General features: G+C 35.5%; 3 protein-coding genes across 6 annotated transcripts in view; 1 reads left to right on the forward strand and 2 right to left on the reverse strand.

The window, feature by feature from the left end:
- The first annotated feature begins 879 nt into the window (after positions 1-879).
- On the forward strand, positions 880-2,414 carry LOC140166714 (uncharacterized protein KIAA1958-like). Its single transcript, XM_072190214.1, is given in 4 exon segments — positions 880-1,084; positions 1,087-1,260; positions 1,263-2,218; positions 2,220-2,414. Coding segments are annotated over 4 exon segments (1,467 nt in total). The 3' UTR covers positions 2,352-2,414.
- Positions 2,415-3,010: 596 nt separating this feature from the next.
- LOC140166715 (uncharacterized) lies at positions 3,011-7,352 on the reverse strand. Its single transcript, XM_072190215.1, has 3 exons — positions 7,326-7,352; positions 6,167-7,148; positions 3,011-4,339 (listed from the first exon to the last, which is right to left on the reverse strand). The coding sequence occupies exons 1-3, from the start codon at positions 7,350-7,352 to the stop codon at positions 3,675-3,677; spliced, it is 1,674 nt and encodes a 557-aa protein (XP_072046316.1). The 3' UTR covers positions 3,011-3,674.
- Positions 7,148-12,823, reverse strand: part of LOC140165961 (protein turtle homolog B-like) — a 94,700-nt gene continuing 89,024 nt past the window's right edge. For 3 of the 4 annotated variants that reach the window (XM_072189320.1, XM_072189319.1, XM_072189318.1), the window contains 2 exons: positions 11,740-12,125; positions 7,148-7,762 (listed from right to left, as the gene is read on the reverse strand). In XM_072189320.1, the coding sequence (XP_072045421.1) occupies positions 7,593-7,762; positions 11,740-12,125 (556 nt within the window). In that variant the 3' untranslated portion in view covers positions 7,148-7,592. Of the gene's footprint in view, positions 7,763-11,739; positions 12,126-12,823 lie in introns of those variants that run through there. The other variant, XM_072189321.1, reaches the window with a different exon arrangement.

A 12,823-nucleotide genomic window follows, 5' to 3' on the forward strand; every position in this document is an offset into this window, starting at 1 on the left:
TCATTGACCATTGCATTCTCATAAATAATGTTTAGGACTTCCCATGTCTTTGGAGTACTGTCAGAGTGTGGCTTCTATCTCTAGGTTAAATTAAGTTACAATAATATATATTTCAATGTTATTTTGTCATCGCTCAACTGATGAAAGATGCTCTACACACTATTAAAGAACATAAATTAGCAATTTGGTCCCAACATTTCTAACATAAATATGTGGCTGGACGCGGCGAATGAGCCGTAAACTCGGCAAACTTCATTTCGAGCTACAGGTGAAAATAATATGCAAATCTCGTATTTTGGCGAAGTTGAGATTTTTGCAGATTTGAAATGTGTAAGGTTTCTTCTAAACACATACAAAGTTTTATTTTAAAGAAATAAGTGGAAATATGAAATAATTTACATTTTCTGAGGCCCATCTGATGAGTGGTCATTATGCTTCCCTAACTTTGAACGCGTTTTTCTCGGTTTCAAGGCACGTTTTGATTCATGACAACCTATAACAAGCCATAACTTCGCTTCTAATTGTCATATTAAGTTCATTGAGGTGTCATTTTAATCCCTGAAACATGCTCTTTGCAAATATGTAAAAAAGTAAAAATGACCAGAGGGGGTCTTTACGGCTTATTCGAGGTGTCCAGACACATATAACATATTATTATTTATATCAGGCTTTTTATCGCAACAACAAAACTGTGTATTGTATACTTTTTGCAAAGTTCCCGGATGCTTTACAATATTCATGAAAATATTGTACAGCATCCGGGAACGTTTACAGCTGAATATTGATCAATCGTATTTTTGGTGATACCGCGTTTTTATCACGAGCGTTGTATTGGATCATTGGAGCCTAGTCACGCATGTTACCACTATGACAACAACAATGGCTGCTCCTGGACCCGGGAGATTCGCGAGCCTCAGCGAAGAAGAATTTAACGAGCTTTTAAGGAATAAAGATTCTGAAAACACAATCAAAGCAACGAAAAAATCGGTGAATATTCTTCGAGCGTACCTTCGGGAAAAGGGGCAGCCTGAAAATTTTGAATCTCTAGACACGGTTGAATTAGCGAAATTGCTGGAAAAATTTTACGCGAGCTTCGCAAAACAGGCGGGAATGAATACAAAACAGCATCCATGAACGGGATTCGTATTGGCCTGAATCGCCATCTAAAGAACGAGTGGCCTGGATTTATTGACATAATTAAAGACACGGAGTTTACGGATGCCAATGTTTCATTCAAAGCGGTGTTGGTTCAGCTTAAAAAATTGGCAAAGGAGATGTTAAGCACCATGCATCGATTGATGAGAATGACATTGAAACCTTGTATCGGTCTGGAGTTTTTAATCAAGATTCACCGGCTGGACTTCAATACAAGGTTTGGTTTGAGCTCATGCTATATATCTGCCGTAGAGGCAGAGAGAATTTAAGAGATTTGAAGAAGGGTCACTTTATCGTAGAGGCCGATTCAGATGGACGAGAGTATGTTATGCAAGCTGTAGACGAGTTGACAAAAAAGACGCGAGAAGACAACACATCATCAAGAACAGATGCAGGGCGAATGTACGCAACCAATACCGATGAATGCCCGGTCGCATCTTTCAAAATGTATGTCTCCAAACTTAATCCTGACTGTGAAGCATTCTTCCAAACTCCAAAACGAGTTGCACCTGCAGATTCAGACTGTCCCTGGTACAAGAAATCACCAGTTGGACAGACAACGCTGGGTAGCTTCATGAACGTCTTATCAAAGCAAGCAGAGCTTTCAAAGGTGTACACAAACCACTGTATTCGCGCAACCTGTATCACAATCCTCGATGGAGAAGGCTTTGCTACCCGAGATATATGCAAAGTGTCTGGTCACGCAAATGAAGGGAGTCTGGCAGGTTACGTTGGAAGGGTAAAGGATGCAAGGAAGCAGGACATGTCGGATGCACTGTCACGGTCGCTTGGGCATAGGCCTGAAGATAAGTCTACAATTGCAAAGCCAAAGCCAACCGCACCAGCAACAGTAAGTAGACCTCCAGTGCCTCAAGCTGCAGCAGATATGGATTTCGTCAATGAGAACCAAGATTATGAAGTTATGGATTTTGTTGATCTTGAGCTCACCAGCTCGCAACTGGAATACATTGAGGAGATTGTTCACTCAGAACAAAGTCAGCAAATAGAGCAGAATGCAAGTAGTGGTGCATCAGATGCAGAAATTGCTCTATCAACTAGCACTAACTTCGGTTCCTTTGATCAGTAATAATACTAGTACTAGTACCACCACACGTCGCACTATGCAGGTCCAGCAGCAGCAGCACCCATTTGTGCTGAATAACTGCAATGTGACTATAAACTACTACAATAGATAACTTTCAAAACAGGACTGTAAATAGATGTTTGCTGTTGGATTATTTGGAACATCCACTTTAAAAAAAACTAGTTGGAAAATGTTGGTATTTGATTTTTTGCCGAAAAAGTTGTTAAAACTGTTGGAACTTTTGGAAACGTTTGCTTCGTGTTACATGTTGAACTTTTGGAATTGGAACTTTTGAACATTTGGAACATTAACTGTTGGAACTTTTGAATGTTTGGAAATTCGGAACTTTTGATTGGAATACTCATCAGTAAGGTAAGTAAAAAAGCCTGATATAAATAATAATAATAATATTGAATGGCTTTGAGTGTGATACAAGAAAATATTGCAAAAATAGAAAAATATTGCACTCGTCTTCGACTCGTGCAATATTTTTCTATCTCGTCAATATTTTCTTATATCACACTCAAAGCTCATTCAATATTATATAAATATTATCATTATAACATACTATCATCCTCAATAGCAGTAAGCACCATATTAACAAAATATTAAGTAAACATAATTTAACTTTTGCATACCTTATAATGGGGCAATGATTTTAAAGGCAATAATATAAGCAAAGTCAGGACAAGGCTTCCAAAGATTTTTAACATTACAAAATATGATCACTTCTATAGCCAACTTTTTTGGCAACACCTTAGTCTCTTTAAAAAAAAGCAGCTGAAATATAATCTTTATGATGCTAAATTTCAAGTCAACATTGTGTCATTGCCTGCATATTGAATTGAGTCCCAAAACAGTAGAATCCCAACAAACACAAAATATCTGCTAAAATGCTAAATACAATAATTATTATACATTTAAAGATTTTCTAGCAACCTTTGTGTCTCCTTTTGGAAGTATTGCATAAATGTTTTGTATTTGCTGGGATCAAGATACAAATATCTGCATTTGATGACAAGAAACACACCAAAGGCAAAAGACAGTGCCTGGTATGTTATGATATACACCAAAGGCAAACGACAGTGCCTGCTGTCATACTGTTTTTACTAGGCATTTCCCAATATGCATCATTTAGACATTTATTTTTTCTTTATAAGGTTGACGCTGAAGAAACTGAAGAGTTTAGGAGCAAGATGTAATATACACCATGTGTTGCCTTGCGTTATGTTAATTAATAGTGTTTTATTTATTATTTTTTAATGGTCATCAGCTTTTGATACAGCATTATTTGGTGTCCTCACTAATTAGCCATTACAAAGGTATCTTGTTACATAAAATAACAATATTAATATGAAAAATACAGGCAGCCATTGAATAATATATCACATATTGCATCTGATCTCTTCAACTTGTCCATGATCATACTTTAGTATCATACACTTGACAGAGACCTAGACTGTCTCCCATTGGATGTCTGATTTTGTTGTCGTTGAAATTCCTGCATTTCTTTTTTCAGTTCAGCACACCTTGCCTCCATGTCAGCCAGTTTCTCAGACTGTACATCATAGTTTCTGTCATGGGGTACCGTAATCTCTGGCGGGTAATCGTAATATCTTTGTAAAGCACTCATTAGTTCAGTCTCCAGATGTCTGGAGTTAAAGTCACAGTCGTATTGCGATTCTTCATCACCTTGGTGTACATAGGGTATATTGTAGTCTGAAGAAGGACTGTCTGCATGTTCAATTTGCGGCAGAATTTCGCTCAAATTTGGTATATTGTTTATGTGATCTCGTGAGGCTGTACTTTGAGATGTGTTGCGACTGCTATATCCGCTACTAACCCCAGAAAAATGGCTGTAAGGTGATATTAAGTCTCTTTCATGTGGTACCCATGATGTCTGAGGCAGAGACTCTTGGGAACTGTCTGTGGAGGAGGTTATACTTGTTCTAGTGTTGGAGCTTGAGTCATCAGTACTTGTGTAGTCTGCTGCGTTGGAGTCTAGCGAATAGTTTGGTACTTGCTCAACAGGATCTCTCCCTTGATGAAGAACTACAGGGTTCCCTTGGTATTGAGGACTGTGTGAATAGTGCAAACAATCTGCAAAAGGCAAGGATATGTTTTGGACATATTATAACTAAATGGTTTTATGAAAAACATTTTTAAAAGGATATTTAGCTGCATTACAATATAAGGTAATATCATAGTTTGTATTATATGCTAAGCAACATTAAAATAGTAATTTTGTATATCTGCATAATTATGACATGTAACACCGTATCTTGTAACATGCATGTTAATAAACATGTGCAACACAATAAATTTCATAAAGAACTACAGGAGGTCACACCCATCAATAATATCTAAAGATGCAAAGGTAGTTTACTTAACCCCATTACATGACACTACAAAATTATCAACCTATTTTGATTGGTTACAAAGAGGGGCATATCATGTATTGAGCCAATCACATATATGGTAACAGAATAGTCAGTAGGGCTGAACGAGATTTAAGCTTAAAAGTGCCGAGTGATCTAAATTCTCTATTTTGATATCATATAATCAACCAATCAGGGGCTCTGTATGAAAGGCAGTAGTGCCAACAGGATTCTAATATTCTCTGCTTTAGGCAATTCTTATGGGACAGCCTACATGCGCATAACTCCAAACATAAAACACAGCAGATCTCAATTAATTTCAGATTAAAGCATTTTCTATATTTAATCTCAGTGATTTTCAAGTATTACAAAACAAATCTTTAAGAACACTCAGACATTTAAAAGGAAACTTAAAACCACAAGGATTAAACATGCAAATAAATAAAGACATCACATGCAACAAATGTACTTTACAATGCAATTAGGGTCAAATGTCATATACACCCACCTTATAAATATCAGATTGCTCCAATGATTGGTTAAGATAAGAATGAAAGAATTCAAACTATTAGTATCATGGCATGGTCTTTTTCATTCCAATTGGTGTCCAATACAAACTTATTGTGACAGGCAAATCTTTATTATACTTACAAAAATGTAAAATTAATGTCAAGATCCTTTTTTGAAACAACTCATACTGTTTCTCAGCTATGAAGTTAAGTTGTAAACTTATTTCATCCTTGAAATAAATAAAATAATGCAATAGACTTGGTTGTATTGTCTACTCCCTATTCCAGAAAAATTCTTTTGGATTAAAAAAATATTATCTCGTTTCACCAAATGAAACATAAATCCTAATCCTTTAGTTAATTGGAACTGCCAATAAAAGTGCAATTTTAATATTTTGTCAACTTTTTTGGGCCAAAAACATGCATTTTAGGGTATTTTTGCAAGCTGTGACAATCAAGCCCAAACTAATTTCAAGTCCAAACTAATTTCAAGTTATGCATTCTAATATTTGAAAAACCCATTTTCTAATTTTCAATATCAATTATCAAAAATAACGGCTTAATAATAATGATTAGACTTGTGCCAAGTCTTAGAATTTTGTGACTACAATTATTGTAAGAAAACAAAATTGTATATTTTTGACCCATTTTCCCTCACATTGCAAAAATATTTTAATAAAAATGTGACTTTTATTGCCAGTTAAAACTAACTAAAGGAGTAGGATTTAGCTAAAAAATGAGTGCTGTATTTTTCTGGAATCAGGAGTAATACCCTGTATAATTACAGAAACAATCTTGAGGAAATGGGCTCATTACAGCATGATGTTTAAGATGCTTTGAGCCATGTTGTTCACTATTGGCATGTTTAAAGAAAGTCAATGGACATAAATGATTTTGTGAAATTTAACCGCTTGTCAATTAAAACAAAATTATCCATAAACTCATTAATATTTTTTTCAATATTAGTTTCTTCAAGAAATAGCTAATGAATAAGTATAACATTACATTTTACCTGTAATTTATTTCAAGTTTAGACCTACCTCTTGCAGAGGGACTGGAATAAGAGCCTTTCTCTGGTGTAGTCCTTCTATCATAGGTTCCAGACTGTGGTTTTCTGTCATGGCGTCTACCAAGAGTATTGGTGGCATCTTGCCTCTGCCAAACAGGTGATAACTTTTCAATCTGGCATGGACTTTCATCTTCATCTCTATCTGGGGACCCTCCTAGAAGAGAAGTTTCTCTTGGACTCTGATGACTTGAGCTTCCATTAGTAATGTGCAGTCCGCTTCTAACCGGGCTGGTGTGTGGACTTGGATTCAATGCATCATGTACACTTACATAAGTATGATCATGGGGGTTACATCCATATGTGTCGTTTTGGGAATGCGTGGGGTTGTTGTACAATCGGACTCTATCTGGACTACTGTTGGTTTGACCTTGCCCTCTTGTAGGGCTGTGTCTTGTTTGTTTAGTCGGAAGAGTTGATGGTCTGGATGGTAAGATCCTTGATGGGCTATGCTCTCTGTATATAATTCTATCAGGACTTGAACTAAGTCTAGCTCCATATTGAGCATTGCGTTCAGGGCTGTTATGATGTACTCTTCTCTCAGGACTACTTTGTTTTACTTTGTTAGGACTGCGAAAAGTGTTCAATTCAGGTGTGGCCCTGACTCCATACACTGGACTTTGTTTTTGTGGGGTATATACATCAGTGGCTACATTTCCATTACGTGGTAAAGACTCATAAATGCTACCATAGTCTTGCTTTGCTGTAGAAGATACATGTGGTTTAGGGGATACATTAGGCTTGGGCAATACATTTGGTTTAGGTGATGCATTTGGCTTGGGCGATACATTTGGCTTGGGCGATACATGTGGTTTTGGCGAGGCATGTGGTTTTGGCGATACATGTGGCTTGTGCTGGGAAGACTGTGGTAGTTCTTTCAGGGCTCCTGCTTGGAGATCTACCCGAAGACCTGTTCTGTGCTTGATTTGGAGTTCTAAAAGACTCCATCCCCGAGTCTACAGATTTATCAGGTGGTGATCCTGGAATTGTACTCAAAGTTGATTGCACACTGAACCGTACTGGATTGCGATTACGGTTAGATCGATTCTGTTGCAACAAGTCGCGAGTAGTGCTTTGTCGTGGAATAGACTGTTGAGTATCATCATCTGTGAATTGCATATCAGGGGCTTTACCTTTGGTAGGAGACGTAGACTGAACATGGTCATTTGACAGGGAAGATGTGCGTGGATATTTAGGAGGTGGTTGTTTTTTCTGAGATCCAGCCTCCTCTATTATCTGTATGGCTGGATTTCCCCGCCTTGTTGGTGAGTATTTTGGAGGTGGTGCGTCATGCATTCGTGACAGTGGTATGTCACTATACTGTTCATCTACTTTCAAGGCTTCCGTTTCATCATCCCTAGTCTCCTCCCCATTCTGCGGAGCTACCTGCTATGAGCATTCTACCGTGGTAATATACATAGTCCCCAATGACCAGCACTATCAGTGTCTTGTGGCCTGAGCGGCGATTTGCTGTCATCTTGCATAGGGCAGCTTGTTTCTGATTGGGTATCATCTGCATGGTTTGCATCTGAAGTAGTGTTGTTTCTGTAGGCATAGGCATATGTGTCATCTGTAAAATAAAACATGTGTGAAAGCATGTTACAGATTGCATAATAATTGCACTCTTATGTTTTTAGTTGTAGTATTATGTGCATATTTCTGTTAACTGTGTAAATTATTTTTCCTCAAGGACCAGTACCATACAGGAATAATTATTACACAAATTAAACTTTTAAAAGCTGTGCCCTATGATACACCGACTTCACCAACTCGCTGAGAGTAAAATGCTGAAGTATATGGCCAAAGGTTTATGATTGTTTATACCTTGACACCCACTGAAAAAATGCCAGTGAGAGGCAACTTTCAAATGGGTACAATCTCAAATGCATACCTTCCTAATTTTAAATTAGTGAGTGCGTTTCTGAGGCCAGTAGTTTTCAGTCAGGTTGTTAACTTGTTAAAAAGATCACAACGGGCTATTCTATTTGAAAACAAACTCCCTTGAGACTTTGGAATTCCAACCAAATTGATCAGTTTTAGCCATTCCAGATCAAACAAATTTCATCCAAAAACAACAGAAAGAGTGTGGAAGCTTTGGAATTCCAAACAAAATGTCCAAAATATGGACTAAATTGTGTAAATCCCAACTGGTTTTCAACAATAATTTTCCCTGCAGTTTTTAGCGGGAGCGAACGTTATTTATGGCGGGGGGGGGGGGGAATGGGTAAATTTAGGGGAACACAAAATTTTTTTGTGGTCTTGAGGGGGGAACCTGAAATTTTTAGTTGAACCAGGAGGGGGGATTGTTAAATTTTAAATGGAGAAAATTGGGTAAAACAAGGGGGAATGCGAAAATTTTGAGCGGACGCGAGGGGGAACGCTAAATTTTTTGTCGATATTCTTGCCAAAACACCCATCCCCCCCTGCCGTAAATAACGATCGGTCCCTTAGCTAGTTGTAAAATGAAACACAGCCCTTGAAATGGCAACACCCTAATCTATGCACTTCAAAATAATTTTGGCAATTTTATTAAAGAAATAGAATATAGGTTTTCCCGGTCAATTTCGCAACTTGTGCGTTCGATTTAATAAAAGTGTCATTCGTTTTCGCGCAAGATTGAATGATCGCAACGAATCCAGATTTCTTTTTCGCGTTATGAGCAATCGATTTCATTTTAGTTCAATCAAATTAATGTATGATCAGAACAATTCATTATTGTGAATTCAATTTCGTTCTTGAATGTTTCAATTTCACCATTGGATGTCGAATTTAAAGAAATGGGCAATCAATTTATTTATTTATTTATTTATTTATTTATTTAATTTCGCCATAGATGCATAATGGACTGCGAAACATTGTTAATCCGATTTTCAATTTCATGCATTGACAATCTAATTAGCGAAAAGGAATTCAATTTGAAATATGCGCATTTTCCAGTATACTGATAGGCCTATAGGTCTACGTTGCAGCAGAAAAAAAAGTGAGTAGGCCTAGTCCTATGTAACACAGAATAAACACACAAATGTTTTAATGGGTAATGCTTGTAATGAACTTTAGGTATAGTGTTCATTTATAAACACATAATCATTGCAAATACGAATGTAACATATTAATATTGTTTTAAACACACGACGTATTAAAACATGTTTAAAACATCGCTTAACACGTTTGGATGTTAACAATATTAACACTTTAACATGTTAATCTTCACGCTTTCCAGCACGTTTCCAGGATTTCATGTGTTTATAATTGAACACTCACTATTCACCTTCACTGCATACATTATTAACATGTTCAAATGTTTTTGCATACACCGAATATAAATTAACAACATGTTATACTATATATATAGGCCTATATTATCCAGATTTTCACACAATGAAATGGACATGAAATGGGTCTATATTAATTAATTAATTAAACAGGTTGTGATGTGAAGGATATAATTAGAAGTTGACTGCAAAATATGCTTAGCTACTTAATTTCTGAATGTTGTTTTGACTGTGTTCATTGAGGTTTTATTCTTATACGGTACATATTATACAATTAAAAATACGAAGATTTAAAAAGACCTATCGTAAGAAGAAGCAGATATATTTTTATATGATTAACTACATTGAGCTTGATTGAACTATGGGACATACATCACTTTATGGTTTCTGAACTAAACCGGGAAAAATGCTTTTAAATATATAATTAGTTATAATTAATTTCATTTTTACTTGGCCTATGCATTAGGCAATTTGTAACACTACTTAAAACTATGTTTTCCTTCACATTTAATATAGCAACATGCTTGTTTGAACAATGTTGATGATACATGTATCTAATGCTTAATATAAACACGATAAATAGCATTTTCATATTTGAACCATTGTAAAATATTTAAGAACTTCTGGATTTGATTCTGCACTTCGTGAATTCGATTGAACATTTTTCCATCTTGTTTTCGCATATATGAATTTGTACTTCCAAATAGGCTCTGAATTCAAGGCTACGTAAATTTGGCTGCACAATGTGCGAAATTGGGTGCATTATTTAGAATTTTGAATGCGTAATAAATGAAATAGATTGCACATTTGCTAAATTGAAATCGAGAATGTAAGCGTTCATGCATTGACAATCTAATTAGCGAAAAGGAATTCAATTTGAAATATGCGCATTTTCCAGTATACTGATAGGCCTATAGGTCTACGTTGCAGCAGAAAAAAAAAGTGAGTAGGCCTAGTCCTATGTAACACAGAATAAACACACAAATGTTTTAATGGGTAATGCTTGTAATGAACTTTAGGTATAGTGTTCATTTATAAACACATAATCATTGCAAATACGAATGTAACATATTAATATTGTTTTAAACACACGACGTATTAAAACATGTTTAAAACATCGCTTAACACGTTCGGATGTTAACAATATTAACACTTTAACATGTTAATCTTCACGTTTCCAGCACGTTTCCAGGATTTCATGTGTTTATAATTGAACACTCACTATTCACCTTCACTGCATACATTATTAACATGTTCAAATGTTTTTGCATACACCGAATATAAATTAACAACATGTTATACTATATATATAGGCCTATATTATCCAGATTTTCACACAATGAAATGGACATGAAATGGGTCTATATTAATTAATTAATTAAACAGGTTGTGATGTGAAGGATATAATTAGAAGTTGACTGCAAAATATGCTTAGCTACTTAATTTCTGAATGTTGTTTTGACTGTGTTCATTGAGGTTTTATTCTTATACGGTACATATTATACAATTAAAAATACGAAGATTTAAAAAGACCTATCGTAAGAAGAAGCAGATATATTTTTATATGATTAACTACATTGAGCTTGATTGAACTATGGGACATACATCACTTTATGGTTTCTGAACTAAACCGGGAAAAATGCTTTTAAATATATAATTAGTTATAATTAATTTCATTTTTACTTGGCCTATGCATTAGGCAATTTGTAACACTACTTAAAACTATGTTTTCCCTTCACATTTAATATAGCAACGTGCTTGTTTGAACAATGTTGATGATACATGTATCTAATGCTTAATATAAACACGATAAATAGCATTTTCATATTTGAACCATTGTAAAATATTTAAGAACTTCTGGATTTGATTCTGCACTTCGTGAATTCGATTGAACATTTTTCCATCTTGTTTTCGCATATATGAATTTGTACTTCCAAATAGGCTCTGAATTCAAGGCTACGTAATTTGGCTGCACAATGTGCGAAATTGGGTGCATTATTTAGAATTTTGAATGCGTAATAAATGAAATAGATTGCACATTTGCTAAATTGAAATCGATGATCTAAGCGTTCATTCAATTTCGCGCTGAAAAGGAATGACACTTATACTAAACTGAACGCGACCAAAATTGGACGGAAAACCTATATTACTCATTGTGAGCAACTTGTCCCAGCACATCCCTTTTTAAAGGGATTTTTATTCAATCAACAAATCAAAATTGTCCATTGACAGAAACTTGCTTTAAATTGACCTTTGACCTAACATTGTCACATACCTGGAATCTGATAGTCAGGGTCATGCATCATAACATTTGTCATGCCTAAGTCTTCAATACCCAACGCCTCTTCAGATGCAAACCGTGGCTCAGTCCCACCCCGACTCATATGAGCTGATGAATCTGACAAGTCTATGTCTACGCGGTATGAGGCAGCATGTCCAGGAAGCTGTGATAGAAGTCGGTCGCTTAGTTTCTTGTCCATTCCGCCATTGGGTATTTTGCCATTTGGGGAGTTGTGGTTGGAGTTGTTATTTACATGGTAGAGGCCATGTCGGGCCGATGGGTGCTGGGATTTATTATGCTTGTTTTGTTTGCTACCTAGTTTGAGTAGTTTGAATTTGGCAAGGCCTGATCGTACACGTGAACTATTCTTCTTGTTGGGCCTGTAAAAATAAACATACCAAGATATGTTATGATCAAACGACTAGATTTCAAAATTGTATGACAAACAACATTTTGAATTTAATTTCTTAAAAGATGGCTTTTTTTTTAAAATTCATTCAATTTTGATGTTGTTAACTTTAAAAAAGAATTTCATGAGCAGAGTCTTTTTTTACCTTCAGTAGTAAAGGCTACTGTTACATTATGGTCATCATTTCCCTTAATGTTAACAAAGCATAAGGCCCTCCACAATTGATTCTTAGTTTCCTGTTTCATGGTTAATTATCTATTATTTTCTTTATTTTAAAGCAAATGGTGGCAACCTACATCAACTGGTTTTGACTAGGAACAGGCATTTAACTATGTTTGATTTTATACATAAGTAATGGTACAGTTATGTTCTTTGTTTATTAATCATTATATTATAGTTGACATGGGCAAAGTCAGAAAGTAGCAAATGGTTGTCATTAAAAGTTATTTTCAAAGAGAAAATCCAAAATAAAAATAAAATAATTAAATATTTTGCAATTCTCCACTTTGGACGGGGATGGGATACAGGAAACTAAGAATTAATTGTAAAGGGCCTAAGAAAAAATTGTGTTGGTCAAAAGTGTTAGCAGCATTTTTTTCTTTAAAATATGGTTTATAAATTGCAAGAATGGGACAATTTGACACCAGTTTTGCAGACAGGCAAATACTA

This window comes from Amphiura filiformis, chromosome 12, assembly GCF_039555335.1.
Source record: "Amphiura filiformis chromosome 12, Afil_fr2py, whole genome shotgun sequence".
NCBI lineage: Eukaryota > Metazoa > Echinodermata > Ophiuroidea > Amphilepidida > Amphiuridae > Amphiura > Amphiura filiformis.